The 18,386-nt window shown below is 65.2% G+C and overlaps 4 protein-coding genes across 12 annotated transcripts in view; 2 read left to right on the top strand and 2 right to left on the bottom strand.

Annotated features, from left to right (window-relative positions):
- Nucleotides 1–1,473: 1,473 nt before the first annotated feature.
- Nucleotides 1,474–10,238, top strand: CIAO3 (cytosolic iron-sulfur assembly component 3). Its single transcript, XM_032269458.1, has 11 exons — nucleotides 1,474–1,582; nucleotides 2,633–2,728; nucleotides 3,339–3,482; nucleotides 4,278–4,410; nucleotides 5,621–5,740; nucleotides 6,116–6,234; nucleotides 7,018–7,147; nucleotides 7,734–7,806; nucleotides 8,411–8,548; nucleotides 9,109–9,266; nucleotides 9,452–10,238. The coding sequence occupies exons 1-11, from the start codon at nucleotides 1,517–1,519 to the stop codon at nucleotides 9,688–9,690; spliced, it is 1,416 nt and encodes a 471-aa protein (XP_032125349.1). The 5' UTR covers nucleotides 1,474–1,516; the 3' UTR covers nucleotides 9,691–10,238.
- Nucleotides 10,239–10,273: 35 nt separating this feature from the next.
- HAGHL (hydroxyacylglutathione hydrolase like) lies at nucleotides 10,274–12,894 on the bottom strand. The gene is given in 9 exon segments (XM_032269460.1): nucleotides 10,274–10,671; nucleotides 10,848–10,927; nucleotides 11,027–11,128; nucleotides 11,314–11,414; nucleotides 11,494–11,512; nucleotides 11,514–11,603; nucleotides 11,685–11,802; nucleotides 11,888–11,952; nucleotides 12,314–12,894. Coding segments are annotated over 9 exon segments (849 nt in total). The 5' UTR covers nucleotides 12,419–12,894; the 3' UTR covers nucleotides 10,274–10,502.
- Nucleotides 12,895–12,903: 9 nt separating this feature from the next.
- CCDC78 (coiled-coil domain containing 78) lies at nucleotides 12,904–17,279 on the top strand. Of its 7 annotated transcripts, none has more exons than XM_032269453.1 (14): nucleotides 12,904–13,611; nucleotides 13,823–13,942; nucleotides 14,025–14,111; nucleotides 14,319–14,441; nucleotides 14,551–14,607; nucleotides 14,698–14,786; nucleotides 14,895–14,973; nucleotides 15,076–15,201; nucleotides 15,372–15,559; nucleotides 15,674–15,773; nucleotides 15,970–16,049; nucleotides 16,698–16,764; nucleotides 16,836–16,936; nucleotides 17,076–17,279. In XM_032269453.1, the coding sequence occupies exons 1-14, from the start codon at nucleotides 13,306–13,308 to the stop codon at nucleotides 17,185–17,187; spliced, it is 1,635 nt and encodes a 544-aa protein (XP_032125344.1). In that variant the 5' UTR covers nucleotides 12,904–13,305; the 3' UTR covers nucleotides 17,188–17,279. The 7 variants fall into 7 exon arrangements, with proteins under 7 accessions (XP_032125344.1, XP_032125343.1, XP_032125348.1 ...); XM_032269452.1 differs by having other exon boundaries at nucleotides 14,319–14,445; nucleotides 14,549–14,607; XM_032269457.1 differs by having other exon boundaries at nucleotides 14,551–14,786; nucleotides 16,840–16,936.
- The window catches only part of ANTKMT (adenine nucleotide translocase lysine methyltransferase), a 1,732-nt gene continuing 619 nt past the window's right edge, over nucleotides 17,274–18,386 (bottom strand). The window contains exons 2-5 of one of the 3 annotated variants that reach the window (XM_032269461.1): nucleotides 18,146–18,250; nucleotides 17,910–18,050; nucleotides 17,655–17,786; nucleotides 17,274–17,564 (exon numbers count right to left, since the gene is read on the bottom strand). In XM_032269461.1, coding sequence (XP_032125352.1) covers nucleotides 17,307–17,564; nucleotides 17,655–17,786; nucleotides 17,910–18,050; nucleotides 18,146–18,250 — 636 coding nt within the window. In that variant the 3' untranslated portion in view covers nucleotides 17,274–17,306. The remainder of the gene's footprint in view (nucleotides 17,565–17,654; nucleotides 17,787–17,909; nucleotides 18,051–18,145; nucleotides 18,251–18,386) is intronic. The other 2 variants (XM_032269463.1, XM_032269464.1) reach the window with 2 other exon arrangements.

The raw sequence follows: 18,386 nt of genomic DNA, 5'->3' as shown, positions 1-18,386 counted from the left end.
GGTCTCGAACTCTCGATCCACCCGCCTCGGTCCCCCAAAGTGCTGGGATTACAGGCATGAGCCACGGGACCCGGTCCCCTGCTCTGTTTTTAAAAGAACATATTTCAGGCACCTCATCTCCAAGCTTGGCCACGCATTGCCAGGTGGCGTGGTGGCTGGGGCCTGGGAGCCCACCTGGCCCGGGTGCTGTGGAAAGCTCCTCCCTGCAGCAGAGGAAGAAAGTCCTGTCTGACCCAGAGGAGCAGCTGCAGGTGATGGAGGAGGCCACACAGGCCAATGGCCTAGACCCCACGGGCAGGTGCGGGCAAGTGCAGAAGCGCCCAGGCCGTCTCTAGGTGGGGACACTCGGTCGGAATCAGGGCCTAGAAGCCCGGGGAGGGTGCGGCGCAGGCTAGGGCGTGGGATGTGGCCGCTGTGAGACCTCCACAGGCTGAGCCTGCCCAGGCCAGAATGATGCCAGTCTCCATCCCAGAGTTTCCTGAAAAGTCCCCATAAAACCTGCCGTTAGACGTGTAACCGGACATATGACGAACATCAGCTTAAACAGCGAGTCGGCCGGGAGTGGTGGCTCATGCCTGTAATCCCAGCACTTTGCGGGGGGGCCGAGGCGGGCGGATCACGAGGTTAGGAGTTCAAGACCAGCCTGGCCAACACGGTGAAACCCCGTGTCTACTAAGAATACAAAAAAATCAGGCAAGTGTGCGCCTATAGTCGCAGCTACTTGGGAGGCTGAGGCAGGCGAATCACTTGAACCCGGGTGGCGGAGGCTGCAGTGAGCCGAGATCGCGCCACTGCACTCCAGCCTGGGTGACACAGCGAGACTCCGTCTCAAAAAAAGGAAAGAAAAAGAAAGAAAGAGAGAGAGAGAGAGAGAGAGAGAGAGAGAAATCTCATTTCTAGGCTTCCTGGGGGAAAAAAAAGGTTAAAAAAAACCCCACAAAAAACCGCGAGTAGGCCCGCAGAGTCCTGTTTCAGGGTCTCCCAGGGGCATGGGCTTTTCCAGGCTGGTCTCCGAGAGAACGGAAAAGGGGGCTGGAGGCCCTGGGAGCGGCGCCCCAGAAGGGGAGGCCTCGCGCCCCACCCCTGCCTTCTTCCCCGCCCGAGGTCCCCAGGCCAGCCGGGCGCCGGCTGTGTGCCAGGCGCGCTCTGGGTTCTCGGGTTGCACCTGGGAGCACCTGGTCCGCAGGGACGCAGCGGATGACGAAGTGGGCGAGCGAGGATCCCCTCCGCTTCCTCGTCAAGGCGGGGACACTCCGGGCCGGAGCCGCGGCGCTGCCCGGCCGCCCCCCGGATCCCAGGCCCGGGGCCCGGGACGCGCGGGAGGCGCAGGAAGGGGTCGGTCCCGGGTTCCCGCGGGCGGCCGGGGAGCCGCAGTCTCCGGGCTCGCCAGCAGAGGGCGCCGGCCGCGGGGCAAGGCGCGCATGCGCTCCGGGGGCGCTTTCCGGCAGCGTGGCGGAACAGACCCGTTGTTTCGCGCCGCTTGGCGACGCCTGCGCGCGGCGGCAGTGCGGCCGTCATGGCGTCGCCCTTTAGCGGGGCGCTGCAGTTGACGGACCTGAATGACTTCATCGGGCCGTCTCAGGTGGGCCGGCCTGGGCGGGCGGGGACGAGGCTGCGCTCGGGTGCCCTCTCGCGCGGAGGGAGGTTGCTCTGCGCCCCACTTCCTCTCCTGAGGAATGAGATCCGAATCCCGGGAGCCCGGTCGGGGCCGCAGGCCCCGGCGCGGGACCTCAGACACCGCGGCCCGCATCTTACCAACAGGGAAACTGAGGCCAGGGAGGGCGGCGTCCCCCAGCCCACTCCTGTGCCCCCCGGTGTCCGGGCGGGCTGTGTGGGAGGGTCCAGGGGTCGCGGGCTCGCGTCAGCCTGCCCGGCCCAGGGGAGGCGCGGAGACGGCTCCCACCCCTCCCTGACCCTAACCCTGACCCTAACCCTGACCCTAACCCGACACAGCCTTTACATCGCATAAACGGACGCGGCGGGGACCCCACCTCAGCTGAGGGCGGTGGCGGGCCCGCTGGACGCCCCGCGATGGCTCCTCGGTAGAGCTGCCCTTGACGTCGCCCGGGTGGGCTGGACAGCTGCCCTTGAACCCGGGAGGCCGCAGGCGCCCTTATCTCGGTGCACCTGCCTATCCATGACCAGCAGCTGTGCGGGGCCAGAGGCGGGCTGCTGGGAGGCGGCTTTCTGGGCTGATAGGGTTCTCTAGGATCAAGGAGAAGGGAGAGAAATGAACTCGTTTCCTGGGCACTGGGCAAGAGGTGACCGCCACACAGATCCAAGCACACACCGGCGCGACACTCTGGCCTCTGTGTTGGTCATGCCTCCTGTTCACATGAACGGTGTGAAGGTCCTTGTGGGTGTTATCTCCGTGGGTGGGGAGTTTGCAGCCGCCATTAGCGCTGGCCTTCGTGCAGACTGGGACCTTCAATGCCGCAGGAAGTTGGAAACCCGTGCCCTGTGTGAGAGCGGTGGGCAGGAGGAAGACACTGGGGCCAGCCTCAGCCCCTGAGTGTACGCCACCCGGCAGAGCCTTCAGGCCGTGTGTCCCGGCAGCCGTCCTCGAGGCCCTGCCTCCCCGAGAGCCTCTGCCCCCTCACAGGCCCTGACTTGGGGTGTCTTCCTGATCTAGGAGTGCATCAAGCCTGTGAATGTGGAAAAAAGGCTGGGAAGTGGCGTGGCCAAGATTCGCATTGAAGATGACGGGAGCTACTTCCAAGTTAACCAAGTAAGGCACCGGAGGCTACTCCACCGTCTCACCTGCTCGGCTGATCTGAAACACTTTTCTCTGCTTCCTCCCTGCTCGGAGCATTGACCCTGAGACACTCTACGTCTCACGAGTCCATTCCCACCGGTAGAATTTGCCTGCCGTCTGGGAGGCTGGGGGTCAGGGTGCCTGGGGCAGGTGAGTGGGCAGCACCTAGGCGGAACAGCGAGCTTGATCTGCTCAGCACAGGGGCTATTTTGCAGAGATGGTGGATCCTGTCTGTCCGTTCCCCCTAGTTCTAACTGCGTAAGGCTTTCTAGTTCAGATCCGTCACTCGCAAAGAGTAGGACACCTTGGGCGGGCGGGGTGGCTGCCGCTCCGCGGGGACACCAATGGAGCCTTATTCATGTGATTCTCATGCACTCACCAAGTCATACCAAAAAGTCCACCTCGAGGGCATTAGGAAAAGCTAGCGCGTGGATGCGCGTTTTTCTAATACGTAATCTGATTTTTAAAAATTAAGTGGCACACAAGCCCAGCCGGCAACTGTGTTGGTTGTTGGTTACGAGCAAGGACTCCGCCGTCCTCGTGTGGAGGGGGCCCCTGCGCACCCAGTTCTTCTGCCTCGCAGGACGGTGGGACCCGGAGGCTGGAGAAGGCCAAGGTCTCGCTGAACGACTGCCTGGCGTGCAGTGGCTGCGTCACCTCCGCAGAGACCGTGCTCATCACCCAGCAGAGCCATGAGGAGCTGAAGAAGGTTCTAGATGCTAACAGGGTAAGTGGTGGGCAGCCTGGGGACTCTGCTTTAACCTGAAATCCACCCCAGCAGCCGACGACAACACGTTTTGCCAAGGGCAGCTCGTCAGGTGTCACCGTCTTGTGTCTGCAGGTGGCGCCTGCCTTTTTGAGGCCTGGCATCTCAGTGATTTACTTATCAGTCTGCTCCGGCGGTAACATGTCAGGCCCCAGACTTTGGTTCTAAGCATAATCAGAATGACTCCCTTGCTGGGTGCAGTGGATCACGCCTGTAATCCCAGCACTTTGGGAGGCCGAGGTGGGTGGATCACCTGAGGTCAGGAGTTCAAGACTGCCCGAGCCAACTTGGTAAAACCCCATCTCTGCCAAAAATACAAAAATTAGCCGGGTGTGGTGGTGCATACCTGTAGTCCCAGATACTCAGGAGGCTGAGGCAGAAGTGCTTGAACCCAGGAGACAGAGGTTGCAGTGAGCCAAGATCATGCCACTGCACTCCAGCCTGGGTGACAGACTCTAAAAACAAACAAACAAAAAATGACACCCCTGGCTAGGTACAGTGGTTCATGCTGTAATCCCAGCTACCCAGGAGGCCGAGGCACAGGATCTCTTGAACCTGGGAAGCGGAGGTTGCAGGGAGCCGTGATCACAGCACTGCACTCCAGCCTAGGCAACAGAGCGAGACTCTTTCTAAAAAAAGAAACCGTTGATGGAGCTCGCGTGCCCTCTCCCCAGCCGACGCTGCACCACGCCGCTCTGGCCCCGGGAACGGGAGTGAGGCCAGCACAGTGAGCAGCGTCTCCCACTTGCTTTGCAGGCGGCGGCGCCCGGTCAGCAGAGGCTGGTTGTGGTTTCTGTGTCGCCACAATCTAGAGCATCGCTGGCTGCACGGTTCCAGCTGAATCCCACAGACACTGCCAGGAAATTAACCTCATTCTTTAAAAAAATAGGTAGGCTTTGAACCCGGGGTACACGCTGCAGCTCCAAACCAAGGGGGCGTCTGAGTGAGCCAACGCTCCTCGGGCCTCCAAGTCACTGACACGCCACCCCGCTCTGAACTTCAGCGCCACGGGAACTGTGTATTCCCTCTGTGACCTCAGCCTGAAGTTTTGATTTGACATTTGAGAGCAGCGCCTCCGAGCAGAAAACGTCTGCATTCTGGCTGTGCACTTTCTCTAAGCTGGGCTCACCGCCTCCGGGTACTTTTTAGCTGATGTGATTAAGGCGCTCTCTCCAGGGCTCTGTCAGGTTCAGCTCAGGTCGGCTTCGCTTGAGTTCGCTTGTGTGCCTGGCATGGGGCTGGGGGAGGACCTGGGTGTCAAGAGGCCCCAGCTAACCAGGCTGCAGTGCCCCATGGCTGGCTGCCCTGCCTCTTTCACCGGAACCACCGTGTCCCACCCTTCACTCCTGTGAGGGAGGGCTGTGCGCCTGGCACCTAGCAGACTGCCTGGCATCCACCGCGCCGGGTCCCTCACACAGGAAACCTGTTTACACTGGCAGGTGCCCCGTGGCTCCTGTCTGACCCACATGCAGCTGCTGCCTGACAGTGCTCCTGCTCTGGGAGCCGGTGTCCCGGGGAGAATGCAGCCTGGAGCAGCCCCTGGTTCTCCAGGTGGAAGGTGTGGGTTTAGTCCCCACCTAAATAGGAAGCAAGTCCAAAGATTTTTACCTCCAGATCACGGGCAGGTGGGGCACAGTGAGTCCAAGGCCAGTGGTCTGACCAGGGGTTATTTGAGGTAGGAATGGCGGGTCAGGCAGGGAGAGGGAGGGAGCCCCGGGCCGGTGCCTGCTGGGATCCAGGGCACGCTCAGCAGGTTTACCGAGCAGCTCTAATTGGTGGGCTTGGAGCCAGCAGGTGCTCCAGGAGTCCTGCTGCGTGTGGGGTCAACGCTGTGCAGAGTCCGAGGGGCCAGTCCAGCAGGCAGTGTCCTGCTGTGCCCTAGGGAGGGTCACCAGGAGCAGCGTACATGGCAGTTCCCTGGATCAGCCACGCTGAGCCAGGAGGGTGGCTTCAGGAGGTCACCACGGTGGCACTGATGCTTTGGCATGGGAAGTGGACACCTACCACACATGGCCCCCCAGCAGCACCACGGGGCTCCGCATGCTGGCTTGTGCGTGAGTGGGCGTCCTGCGTGGGCTTACACAGGCCCCTCCTTCCAGGGGTGCACTTCGTCTTCGACACAGCCTTCTCAAGGAACTTCAGCCTCCTGGAGAGCCAGCGAGAGTTCGTGCGGCGATTCCGAGGACAGGCCCTGCCCGTGCTGGCCTCCGCCTGCCCAGGTGTGCTCACGTGCAGGTGGTGAGGGTCAAGTTCAAGTGAAGTGAAAACGGGACATGTGGACAGCAATGACAAGGTGGGGTGGGGGCTGGGGACACAGGCGGTTCTGAAGGACAGGTTAGAAGCGTCGGCTCACGTGGCCTTTTCTGGAGAAGGAGCTGCCTGCCTTGGGAGCCGCCCGAAGTCACCTCAGGTCCCCTAGGCAGTGCCCGCCTGTACCCAAGCCCCACACGGGGGTGGGAGAGAACAGGAACCGGCGCTCTTTTGCGTCACCGTGATCTGTGCCAGTGGGCCGCCCCTGGAATGTGGTGCTGCCACCGGTGGGTGCAGAGGCTGCCGTGCGCCTCCGCCAGCCCCACGTGCCCCTGTCACCTCAGGCTGGATCTGCTACGCCGAGAAGACCCACGGCAGCTTCATCCTGCCCCACATCAGCACCGCCCGGTCGCCGCAGCAGGTCATGGGCTCCCTGGTCAAGGACTTCTTTGCACAGCAGCAGGTAACAGCGTTGGGCCAGCCCCAGGCTCAGGCTGGGGAGCAGCCGGAAGTGACCGCGCTGGCCGCTGGCTGCGAGGCTGCAAGAATCAGAGTCCTCTGCGTGGGTTCTGCCTTCCCGGGCGCACCTCCGCCCTCCTTCCTTCCTGGTCCAGGCCCTTCCCCTCCGGCTGGGCAACAGAGCACCATGTTCTGATTCAGAGGTGCCTACCACTCACCCAGAGGCAGCCAGGCCTGAGGCTGAGGGAGCCGGAGGCTCCGGGCAACCCAGGCTAGGCGCCCACCCCTTGGGCTACCAGGTCCACGAGCACACCCAGCAGGGCCCCCACCTGAGGCCCAGCGGGATCTGAGCCTGATGCCACTCAGCCAGCAGGGGGCGGAAGAGGGCGAGGGTGGCCCTGGCGGTGCCTGGGCCTGGAGCGCCCGTCCCCTGCAGCCCCTCCCGCCCATCTGGACGCAGAATTTCACCTGGGCTGGTTGGTTCCCGGTGACATCACGCAGTGAGAGGGCCTGAGCTGAGCCGTGGGAGGCCCCTTCTCCTCCATTGGCCTTGGCTGTTAGGGGGCACAGGCATGCTGGGAACGGGTCAGTGTCATTTTCTGTGACAGCCAGGGCCCGTCCTGTCCGGGGACACATCCAAAGAGCCAGCAGGAGGCTTGCTGGGAAACAGGGTGAGGCTGGTGGTCCCTCAGGGTCTGGCCTGGCTGCAGGATGGCTGAGATCCAGGCCGCGCCTCGGCCACCTCACTGCTGGGACTGGGGAGACTAGGCTTGCTTTCTCCCCATAGCACTTGACCCCTGACAAGGTCTACCACGTCACGGTGATGCCCTGCTATGACAAGAAGCTGGAAGCCTCCAGACCCGACTTTTTCAACGAGGAGCACCAGACACGGGACGTGGACTGTGTCCTCACCACAGGTGCAGTCACGCCGGGCGGCCCTGAGCCAGCCCTCCAGCCTCCTGGCCTGGTTCCTGAGCCCCAGGCACAGGTGGCGACTGCCCAGGATCCTGCCTACAGGGGCCCTGGCTGGAGCTTGGGGGGTCGCGTACCCCCTTCTCTCCCCTTGGAGCCCGTCTTGGGGACCTGTGCAGATGGGCCCCCACAGCACCTCCTTGTTGGCTCTGAAATGAGTCCTTGGAGGCGGAGGCGATTCTCCAGTGCAGCCCCTTCAGCTCCCATTACTCACCCATTCCTGAGCTGAGCAGCCCCGAGCCTCCCAAATATAAGGCAGAAAAGCAAACTGCCCGAGAGGCTGGACAGACGGATGCTGGATGGGCACAGCGGCCACGCCCGCCACCACACCTCCCTGGGCAGGACCAGGCAGCCTCCAGAGGGGCTTCAGAAGTGACCGGGTCTGGCCTCCCACCATGGGCTGGGGTGGACATTTGGGACCCTCTAGGGCCAAACTGCAGACGACTGCTAGGGAGGCAGGTAGCTTGGCTGTTCTCTGACTTGGTTTCCGGATCTCAGTGGAAGGGCGTCTGTGCTATGGCTTCCTTGCAGGAGAAGTTTTCAGGCTGCTGGAGGAAGAGGGCGTCTCCCTGCGTGACCTGGAGCCCCACCCTCTGGACAGCCTGTACGTATGTCTGGCACCAAGAACCATTATTTTAGCATCTAACGCTGCCTCTGGAGAAGCATCCCCTGCCCCCTCCCCGCTCTGCGCCTGCTTCCCCACGGCCCATCTCAGCGTCCACAGAAGTGGCTGAGTGGCCAGGAGCTGTGGCTCACGCCTGTAATCCCAGCACTATGGGAGGCTGAGGTGGGTGGATCACCTGAAGTCAGGAGTTCAAGACCAACCTGGCCAACATGTTGAAACCCTGTCTCTACCACAAATACAAACTCTAGCCGGGAGTGGTGGTGGGCACCTGTAGTCCCAGCTACTCAGGAGGCTGAGGTAGGAGAATCGCTTGAACCTGGGAGACGAAGGTTGCAGTGAGCCGAGATCACGCCACTGCACTCCAGCCCGGGCAACAAAGACAAACTCCATTTCAAAAAAAAAAGTAGTGGCTGAGCCCCCATGGTGGCCAGGAAGTGGCCGGCCTCCCGTGATGGCCAGGGACGCAAGAGCTGTTCCTCTGTGCCTGTGACTTGTCCCCCACCTGGAAATGCAAACACTCACATGCTCGGGAGGTCGGCAGGCAGCAGCCACAACTGTGCTGAGGCCTCTCCCTCCTTGCCAGGTGCAGCGGAGCCTCTGCAGAGGAGCCCACCAGCCATCGGGGAGGGGGCTCGGGGGGCTACCTGGAGCACGTGTTCCGGCATGCGGCCCAAGAGCTCTTTGGAATCCAAGTGGCTGAGGTTACCTACAAACCCCTGAGGTCAGTGGGATGGGCCAGATCTCTGGGCGGAGGGGCCACACTGCCCACTGCCTTCCTCGGGCTGCTGCCTCGGCCTGGGGTCCTCCCGCAGAGGCAGGCTGGCTGGAGCACGGCCTGCAGGGTTTGGAGGGGACCCTGGGCACAGGCAGGGCCTTCCTGGCTGTGAATGCACCACAGTGCTCCAGGCCTCAGTCTGCCCATTGTGGGGAATGGGGACCCTGAGCCCAAGAGGCCAGCATGGGCAAGGGTGGCAGGTACCTGGCCTGGGGCATGTGAGGCCGTGTCCCAGGAGGGAGGGCTGGGGCCTCACAGACATTCCTGGGGAGGGAGGCCCATCTTACAGATAGGGAGCCCAAGGCTGGGGGTGAGGTCACCTGCTGGACTCGTGGAAGTGAGCTTTCCACCCTCTCTGTCTGTCCTTGTCCTTCACCCTGCCCAGTAGAGAGGGAGGGAGCACTGAGAGCTGCCTGGTCGTCTCCTGGCCCCAGCAGGCCTCCCCATCCAGGCGGGCCGGAACCGGGGGGCTGTACCACATAGACAAACCCCGTCTGTGCCCCCAGGAACAAGGACTTCCAGGAGGTGACGCTGGAGAAGGAAGGCCAGGTGCTGCTGCACTTTGCAATGGCCTACGGCTTCCGAAACATCCAGAACCTGGTGCAGAGGCTCAAGCGTGGGCGCTGCCCCTACCACTACGTGGAGGTCATGGCCTGCCCCTCAGGTAGCTCCCGAGAGGGACGGCGCACGAGGGCCCCTCCTGGGACCAGAGCGGTGGGCCACCGTCCAGCAGGCTGGGAGTGGGAAGAAGTGGGGCACAGGCGCCCGGTCACCTCCCTGCTCCCGGTGGTCAGGAGGCTCGGCCAGGGCGCGTGCTGTGACCCACGTGTCCCGTCTGCTCTGCCACAGGCTGCTTGAATGGTGGGGGCCAGCTCCAGGCCCCAGACCGGCCCAGCAGGGAGCTCCTCCAGCACGTGGAGAGGCTGTACGGCATGGTCCGGGTGGAGGCGCCCGAGGACGCACCTGGGGTTCAGGAGCTGTACACGCACTGGCTGCAGGGCACGGACTCGGAGCGTGCGTGCTGCCTGCTGCACACGCAGTACCACGCCGTGGAGAAGGCCAGCACTGGCCTGGGCATCCGGTGGTAGGGGCAGCGGGACCCGCACTCCCAGGAGGCCTTGTGCGTGCGTGACACAAGACCCCAGGGCTCCCCCAAAATTCTCAGTGAGTTGCAGGGTGTGCTGGGACCCAAGTAGGAGCCAGGACTGGCCAGGACTGCAGCTGCCCCATCACCTCCAGTCCGGGTGCCTCTGGCTCTGCCCAGGTGGGGTGGGGCTGCCCAGGCAACAGAAGGCTCCCCGAGGTTCCAGAGCCCCTTCTGCTGTCCCTGGGCTGCGGCCCACAGATAAACCCAAGTGTGTGAGACGCTTCAGCCTGTCCTGGGGTTGCCTGAGACAGAACAAGATGGGTTATCACCCCCAACTTCTAGAGGCTTCCCCTGAAGCTCTGCGAAGGTGGGAGACAGAGCTGGTCCCACCGGGCCCCCTGGAAAGCAGGGGGCAAGCCCCGAGGGGCGAGCCGAGGACAACAGCGGGCATCACTGGCTGCAACATCCCCCAGCCAGGTCCCCACAAGGCCCATCTCCTAGCGCTTACGTCTAATAAAGGCACCCTCCTCAAATGCGCCTGTGAAAACAGCTACTCTCCTGGCACGTCTGCCAGCACGGAGAACGGCTTTATTCAAGGTTCAGAAGCTCCGTGCACCCCACTTCCCAAACACCCAGGTCTCCAGGCCCACACGGGCCTGACAGAGTGGTCATGCACGTCCACCCTCTGAGGCTGGGCAGCTGGCAGGCCAGAGCCTCGAAGAAGCTTCCAGAGGTGCCCCTTGCGTGAGTCCAGCTGGCTGAGGTCGCGAAGAGGGATGTGAGACCCAGCCGTGTGAGGGTCTGGGGGGGCGCTCACTTGTTGGGGGCTGCACTCAGGAGCCCCCACTGCAGCGCAAGGAGGGCCCGTGCCTGTGGCTGCCGCGGCTCGCCTGCCTGTTCGAAGCGTGCCCGCTCCTTGCAGAGCGCCTCCAGGACGTCGGCGGGGACCGCCTTGCCCGTGAACTTGCGCACCGGCTCCTCTCTGCGGGAGGGGTGCAGTGAGGCGCGGGGCCCACCGCCGACGCGGGAGGGTGGGCAGGAAGACACTTAATGAGCAGCCTCCCCCGAGCCAGGGACGCTCAGCCCTCCACGAGGCCCCCAGATGCCTTCCTAAGGGTCCCAATGCCTGCCGAGGCCCCAGACAACAGCCATACTCACGCCACCCGCAGGAAGGGGTTGTAGAGGCGCTCCTCGCCCAGAGTCGAGGGCACCGTGGGCACATCGTCCTCGTCCCTCTTCTGGAGTGACCACAGGCCCTGGTCATCATTGGGGCTTGTCTGAGAGCCCCCGAAGCCCGTCCTCCCCCACCCTCCAGCCGAGGCGGGAAGGGGCCGTGCCTTAGCCCAGGACAGCTTGGCTCTCACGTGGTCGTTGCAGGGCTCCACCTTCTGCGCAAACTCCAGGTTGCTGAGCGTGTGCTCGTGGCCGCAGAACACCTTCTGGAGGAAGAGCCTCGGTGAGCGCGCACGCGGCCGGGAAGCCGGGCAGTGCTCGCGCCGCTGCCTGGCCTCCCCCGCCCGGTCTGCCCTCTGGTGGGCATTGACTCCGCACCCCAGCGCAGTGCCGGTGCGGAGCGTGGGGGCTGTGCCCACGGGAAAGGAGGGGAGGGCCCAGTCCCGCTCACCGTCTCGGGGGGCAGGGTGCCCAGCTCGGCCAGGCTCTGGTACATCTGCTGGGCGCTGCCCTCCAGGCACGAGCCGCAGCCGGCCACCAACAGCGCGTCCCCTGGCGGGGGAGGGCGGGTCAGAGCAGAGGGGGCGGGGCCGGCGGGAGGCGGGGTGGGCGCGCTCCGCGCGGCGGGTACCCGAGAATAGGGCGGGGGGGGTCCGGGCAATCGTCCTCCCACAGGAAGTAGCTCATGTGGCCGGAGGTGTGGCCGGGCGTCAGGAGGCAGCGCACGTGGATGGCCCCAAACTGCGGCGGAGGAGCAGGCGGACCCGTGAGGGCGGGCGGTCCCGGGGCGCACACCCCGCCCTCCCGGGGGCGCGCGCTCACCCGCAGCTCCTCGCCGTGCGCCAGCCTGCGCGTCAGCGAGAAGATGCGCTCGTCCGCGCCCAGCACCGCCAGTCCGGGACGCAGCCGCGCCAGTTCCGGGTTTCCCCGCGCGTGGTCCCTGCGGACGGGCGGGCGGGGCCAGGTCAGGTCCGGGTGGGGCGGGGCGGCGTCCTCGCGCTTCCTCCCGCCCCGCCGGCGCTCACCAGTGATGGTGGGTGGTCAGCACGGCGGTCAGGGACACCCCCTCCCGGCCCACGATCTCCAGCAGCTGAAAGGGATGGGAGTGGTGATGACACAGACGGTCCCAGTGGGCCATTCCCTTCCTCTCCATATCGGGGCGCCAGGTCCGACGCGCTCAGCGCCCCAGGCCGGCCAGGACCCCGGGCAGCGCCGGAGAGCGGGGACCCAGTGGGCAGTAGCTGCGCCCCTGCACGTGCGGGGATGGCCAGGCAGCAGGGGAAGGGCGGAGGCCAGAGGCGCCCTAACTTTAGGGAGCCCCGAGATAATCGAGCAACCCCAGCCGCCAGTGACGCCCGAAGAGCAGAGCACGTGGGGACCGCTCATGCCAGGGGGTCGGGGAGGCTCTGGGGGGCACTGCCGGGTCCCTGCCACCCGCGGCCTGCCCTCACCCTCTTGGGCACGGCCACGTCCACGGCCACCGCCTCGCGCGTGAGCTCCTCGATGACCAGGTACATGTAGTTGTCCTCAAGCACTGGGATGACCTTGACCTTCATGACCGCGGAGCTCGGCCACGGGTGCCTGCTCCAAAACAGGCCCCCCAGCCCACGGTGCCCCTTCAGGGCGGGGCCCGCTCTCCACACCTTAGGAAGGGCTGTGCGAGGCGGGTCAGTCAACACGCGGGGGTGCAGAGGAGGAGACTGGAGGCTCCCCAGGAACTCCCCGGCACTCGCGTGGAATTCCACGCGCCCGGCTCCTTCGAGAGCGGAACCCGGCCCCTCCCGAACCCGCCCCGGCCCCGCCCCCAGCCCGAGCCCCGGCCCCCGAAGGCCCCGCCTTCCTCCCAGGCCCCGCCCCGCCGCCAGACCCCGACCCTAGGCAGCCGCGTTTCCCCGCCGCCCGCCTCACCCGCACGGCTGCGCGGACGGCCCGAAGGACGGACAGATGGAGGCGGGGCCTCGGCCGCCGGTCACGGGGTCCGGACGGAGTGCGGCGTTGGGCTCGGGAGCCGCCAACCGCCCCCCTCCGCGGACGCGCCTCGCCTCCGCCCGGCCGGGATCCTGCGCGCCGTGAGACCACAAGGCCCGCCAAGGGTGCGCGCGTGCCCGGTGGGGCGCCGCGCGCACGTTCTGACCCCGCCGGGCCTGGCGCTGGCACCTCCTCCAGGAAGCCCTCAGGAGCCCGGGCTGAGCCAGTCGGTTCCGAGTTCTCTGTCCCAAATGGGGACGTCTGCCCCCCCACTTCTCAGGCCGGAGGTGCAGAGATCAGTCCAGTTTGTTCACCTTCGCGTCCCGGGGCTCAGCCAGCACTGCAAGGTTCACAGAAGGTGTCCAACGAGTGTGGCCCAGAGCACTCTGCGTGCGGGTAGCGCGCTCCGTCCCGCGTGCTTGTCGCCGCGCCCAGGTTGAGTGCTTTCACGCACCTGGTTCCACCCCCACAGGGAATGTGCAGGGAGCGCTGGGCCGCATTCCCCAGAGGGGGAAACGGAGGCACAGAGAGGAAGAGCTGTCCTTCCCCTCCACAATCGTGGGTCTTGCCCTGCCCCTGTGGGCAGGGCCCTGGCAGTTTCCTGGGACCAACAGAGGCCTTGGCAACGCGCGCAGCAGTGCTTGTGGTGGCAGCGGCAGCCACAGGGAGGCCAGGCGTGGAGGCGATACCCGGCTCGGAGCAGGCCAGGGTCCCCTCGCCTATGGAGCATACAGCCACCACAGGCCCCAGGCCAGGACCTCCCCTTCGGCGGGTGGAGAATGTGAGTCCTAGGGGAAGCTGCAGCTCCTTCCATGGGGCTGGAGTCTGCCCTTTCCCGCAGAGGCCAGGAGGGTGCAGGTCCCTGTACTGTGGGTCTGATCTCAGCTAGGGGAAGGACTTTTGCAGCCTAGCCAGGTGGGGAACAGGGCTGGTGACTGCATGGGAGTGGGGCCACAGCCCACCCTGGGGAATGGGTGGTGGTGCCTCTCCAGGTTGTGCCACGAGCCAAGGACTGGCTGCCAGGAGCTCCTGGGGGCACCACAGCCTGGGCCACCAGCCTGGGGGCAGAGGTCCCGCCAGGTCTAGCACTGAGTGAGGAGCAGCAGCTGCAGGTGGGTGTGGGTGCCCAGGGTGCGGAGGAGGGAGGGTGCCGGCAGACCCCGCAGATGCCACCTCTCACCTGGCCGCCCACAGATCTCCAAGGAGCTCATTGACATTCAGATCACAACCCACCGCCTGCAGGAGCAGCACGAGGCTGAAATCTTCCAGCTGAAGAGTGAGGTGAGCAGCCATGTGCCACCCTCAGTGCACAAGAAACAGGGGTGCAGGCCCAGGACATGTGCCCTGTGTGGGCGTGCACGTGAGAGTGCCACCCGTGGGTCTCAGCCTGCCCCATGCATGCTGTGTGCCCAGGCGTGTGCTGGGCTGATGCTCACCTCCCCCAGCAGCCCGCAGGCAGGTGCACCGCTCATGCCAGTTGTCCCACAGATCCTTCGGCTGGAGAGCCGGGTGCTGGAGCTGGAGGCTGACCCCCGGCACTGCCGGGCACTAGCCCAAGGGCGCAGACACAAAGCCCAGGAGCCTGGACACTCTGATGACCGCAGACTCCAGGTCATATGGAGGGCCTGGCTGGGAGAGGCCAGATGGAAGCCTCAGCAGGAGACTCAGTGAGACCGGGGCTCACCCACCCCTTGGTCCTTCCTGCCTCCCTTCTATTCAGGTGCAGCCCAAGGACTTCACTAGTCCCCGGAACAAGCAGCAGAGGCTGGGGAGTGGCGTGAGTGTGCAGCCCCCTAGCTCAGGGGAGAGGGCAGCACAGGGGACCCCAAGCCTAGGCTCTCATCCACCAGCCTTGTGTGCCCCACAGCTGCTGGGGGGCCAGGGGCAGCTTCAGGAAGAAGTAAAGTGGGCACTGGAGCGTCAGGAGGCCCGGCAGCAGGCACTGGAGACTCGTGTGTGAGTGGCCATCTCACCTGGGGCCTGGACAGCTCAGCAGGGCCCCACTGCGGAGCAGAGAACCCCTCACCCACCGTGGGCCTGCTGAGCCTCACCCCATGTCCTCAGGGCAGCCCTGGGCCAGCAGCTGCAGGGAGCCCGAGAGGAGGCCAGGGCAGCCGGGCATCAACTGGCCACACAGGCTGTGGTGAGGCCCTGCCCTGCCTGCTTGGAGACCCGGAGGGTGGGGCCCCACAGGCCCATCCAGGTCCATTCCTGGGACACAAGTTGAGGGCTGCCTCTGCCCCAGGTGCTATGCAGCTGCCAGGGCCAGCTCCACCAGGCAGAGGCTGAGAATGCCCGGCTGCAACTGCAGCTCAAGCAGCTGAAGGAGGAGTACGTCCTGCGGCTGCAGCGCTGTGCCCGGGAGGCGGTGGTGAGCCCTGCAGGAGCACCCTGAGGCCTGGGGAGCCCAGCCTGGCCTGGGCATGTTGGACAACTTCAGGGACATCTCGTGGGCCCCCACACTGCTCAGTCTGCTGGGGTGGGGGGTATGGCTGGAAAAGATGGGGTGGGCCCCATGCGGAACCAGCCCACCACCTCCAGGAGCGCGCAGACAGTGCAGGCCAGGAACCAGCCAGCACGACTCTCCGGACATTCCTGGAAGCCACTCTGGAGGACATCCGGGTAGCGTACCGCGGCCGTGAACAGCAGCTGGCCCGGGCCGCCCGCACCTATCAAAAGCGGCTGGCAGACCTGAGCCGCAGGCATGAGGAGCTGCTGGGTGCCTACAGGTGGGCCTCGCCCTAACACCGCTGCCTGGGGTGGGAGGCATCTCTCAGCCTCTGTGCCGCAAAGCTGAGTGTGCAGCAGGAGTGGCTCACACAGACACCGGCCTACCCCGACAGGGTACCTGGGAACCCCAAAGCTACTTTCGATGCAGCTAGCTCGGACCTGGAACCACTGCCCATGCCGCTGGTCACTGACTTCAGCCAGCGGGAGGACCAGGTGAGGCCGGAGACCCCCAGAAACTCCAGGCCCAGGTATCTCCCACCCACCTGCTGCTCCACACTGGCCTAGAGGCACAGAGCCCCAGAACTTGCCCCAGGCTTCATCCTGGGCTCCACAGAGACCCCAGGCCCGGGCATCTGAGGGGCCTGCCTTGTCCAGCCAACTGAGGCGTCCCCACCACAAACCTCTGCAGCATGGCCGGCCTGGGGCGCTGCTCTCATGCCCACAGAAGGGACCCAGTGATGCCACCCAGAGGGGAGCATCAGAGCCACAGTGAGTGCCCTCACAGGTGTGGGGGAGGCCTGCAGGGAGAGAGCCCTGAGTCCCCCAGTTACTCCACCATGCCTCCTGCTGGCCAGGGTCTGGTCACAGCAGTGCACTCAGTGGCATGTACCCACCCCCGGGTCCCTCTGGTAGCAGGGACACTGATAATCACAGGAGAGGGAAAAGGGGCCTGCTGCGGGCCTTGAACATGGAGGGTTGGGAGAGCACACGTGAGCAACGTCTCCACTGAGACCTGGAGGCCCTGAGGACGGGAGCAGGGTGCCGGGTGCCCCAGCCAGCCTGTGCCTCTGGGCCTCCATGTTTGCAGCTGTACCAGGGGCAGGGCTCCCCAAGGACCATCTCCCAGGGTTTAGGGTACACTGTGGGGTGGCATCCTGCTGACGCTGGGGTACTGTCTGGACTGGCCTGTGGTTTAGCCCTCCCTGAGCAGCCAGCAGACCCCCAGGCCGGGGACCAACCCCATGCACAGAGGGCTCCAAGGCCTAGGCTGGGCCACAGGAGCACAGGGGGCCACGCTGTCCCTCACTCACTCCCAGGAGGTGTCCCCTCCCAGTTCTGGGAACCTTAGCAGTCACAGGTCTGCCCCAGTGTCACCACACCAGCTCTGGAAACCACTCCTCCTCCTCCTCCCCTCAGGGGTCTGCAAGCTGAATCCTGGGCCCAGATCCACCAGAAGCTCCGGGAGTTTTCCCGCAGCACCCAGGTAGGAGGCAAGGGCTGGCCTGGGCCCCCCTGATACCATGCCCCGGCTCATGCCCTACACCCCCATGCCAGGCAGAGCTGGAACGGGAGCGGGCACAGCTGCTGGTCCGGGCCACGAAGGCTGAAGAGCAACTTTCTGAGCTTCAGGAGTACGTGGATCAGCACCTGGGCAGGTGGGCGCTTGGGAGGGAAGCTGGGTGTGACCCGAGGGCCCTGGTCTGGCCGGAATGGAAGATGATGGCCATCTCGGGGGCTAGAGGCAGACCCATCCACAGCTGGGCAGGTCACTTAAAGCTTGGTCCCTCTGAGCAGGTACAAGCAGGAAATCCTGAGGCTGAGGAAGCTGGCCAGTGCAGGGGACCCCTGGAAAGTGGGGGCTGTGCCTCCAGCCAAGCCCCAGGATCCAAGGACCGGCAGCTACTAGCTCGTCTGCTGAGGAGCAGAGCAGATCCCGTCACAGCCAGCCCAGAGCCCTCCCAGCCAGCCCCCCCACCAAAACATGAATAAGGATAGAACTCACAGAGTCTTTATCTGTCTGAACATTTAGCCTGCCTGAGAAATGGGGGTCCCCGCGACAGAGGCAGTAGTAGGTCCAGGAGCAGCCTGGTCCAGGGGCAACTGAGAGGAAGCAGCCTCCCAAGCGGAGGTTCCTCCGCCCCCAGGAACCTCATACGCCCAGACTCGGTCCAGGCCCTCGCCAAGCATGGCCACTGGCTGCCAGGTGGGGAGCGGGAAGCGCCCAGACACGACGCGGGCCCCGGCAGGCAGCTCTGCCTGCAGCTTGTCCTCTAGCAGTGGGAGCTGAAGGAGAGAAGAGCAGAATACAGAGCGTGGGGCCAGCGGAAAGCAGCCACCCCGCGCCCCCTTCCCAGGCCTAAGCTTAGCATCCCCCAGGCCGGCCCAGGCCTCAGGGCAGTGAATACCCTGGGGTGCGGCAGGGACTTCCCAGCGGGCTGGCAACCCCGGACCTACCACGCTAGGGGCCAGGAACACAGACACGTTTCGGCAGTCCCTCAGGCTCACCTGCAGGAAGAGGCGTTGCCCCAGCCGGGGAGAGGCCTGGTGGGCACGGGGTCCCCGCAGATTCCGAGTCCCGGCCCCCAGCCCTCGCAGGTGTCAGCTGGTGGCCAGGGCTCCCCAGGTTACCTTCCAGAGATCCTCGCGGTGATAGCGTACGCTGCCGGCACAGCCGGCCCTCCAGGCGTGCAGCCGCGCCAGAGCCACCAGCCACGGGTTCAGCTCATAGCCCACGGCGGGGCGGAGGCCGCACCGGTGGGCCGCCAGCACCTGTGGGCACCGATAGGTGGGAAACGGGATGGGGCAGGGCGCCCGCCGGCAGGTGGGGGGCGTGGGGCGGCCAAGAGCCAGGCGCGGGCACTTACGATCCTGCCGTCGCCAGAGCCCAGATCCACCGTTTTTCCAGGGCGGCCTCGCAGCAGCGACAACACGTGCTCCACCTGCCGCGCGCTCGCGCCGACGTAGGGCACCTGGACAGGGAGGCGGCGGGAGTCCACCGACCGCTCCCGCCCCCACCCAGCCCGCGGTCCGGCCCCACCCCCTGGCGAGGGGCGGAGGTCGCCCCGGCCCCGCCCAGCCCCTGAGCGGCAGCCGCTGGCCCCGCCC

Source organism: Sapajus apella, unplaced genomic scaffold (assembly GCF_009761245.1).
Source record: "Sapajus apella isolate SASKATOON/1434 unplaced genomic scaffold, GSC_monkey_1.0 scaffold192, whole genome shotgun sequence".
Taxonomy (NCBI): domain Eukaryota; kingdom Metazoa; phylum Chordata; class Mammalia; order Primates; family Cebidae; genus Sapajus; species Sapajus apella.
Note: the sequence above shows the minus strand (reverse complement) of the source record. Positions and strands in the feature narration are given on the sequence as shown.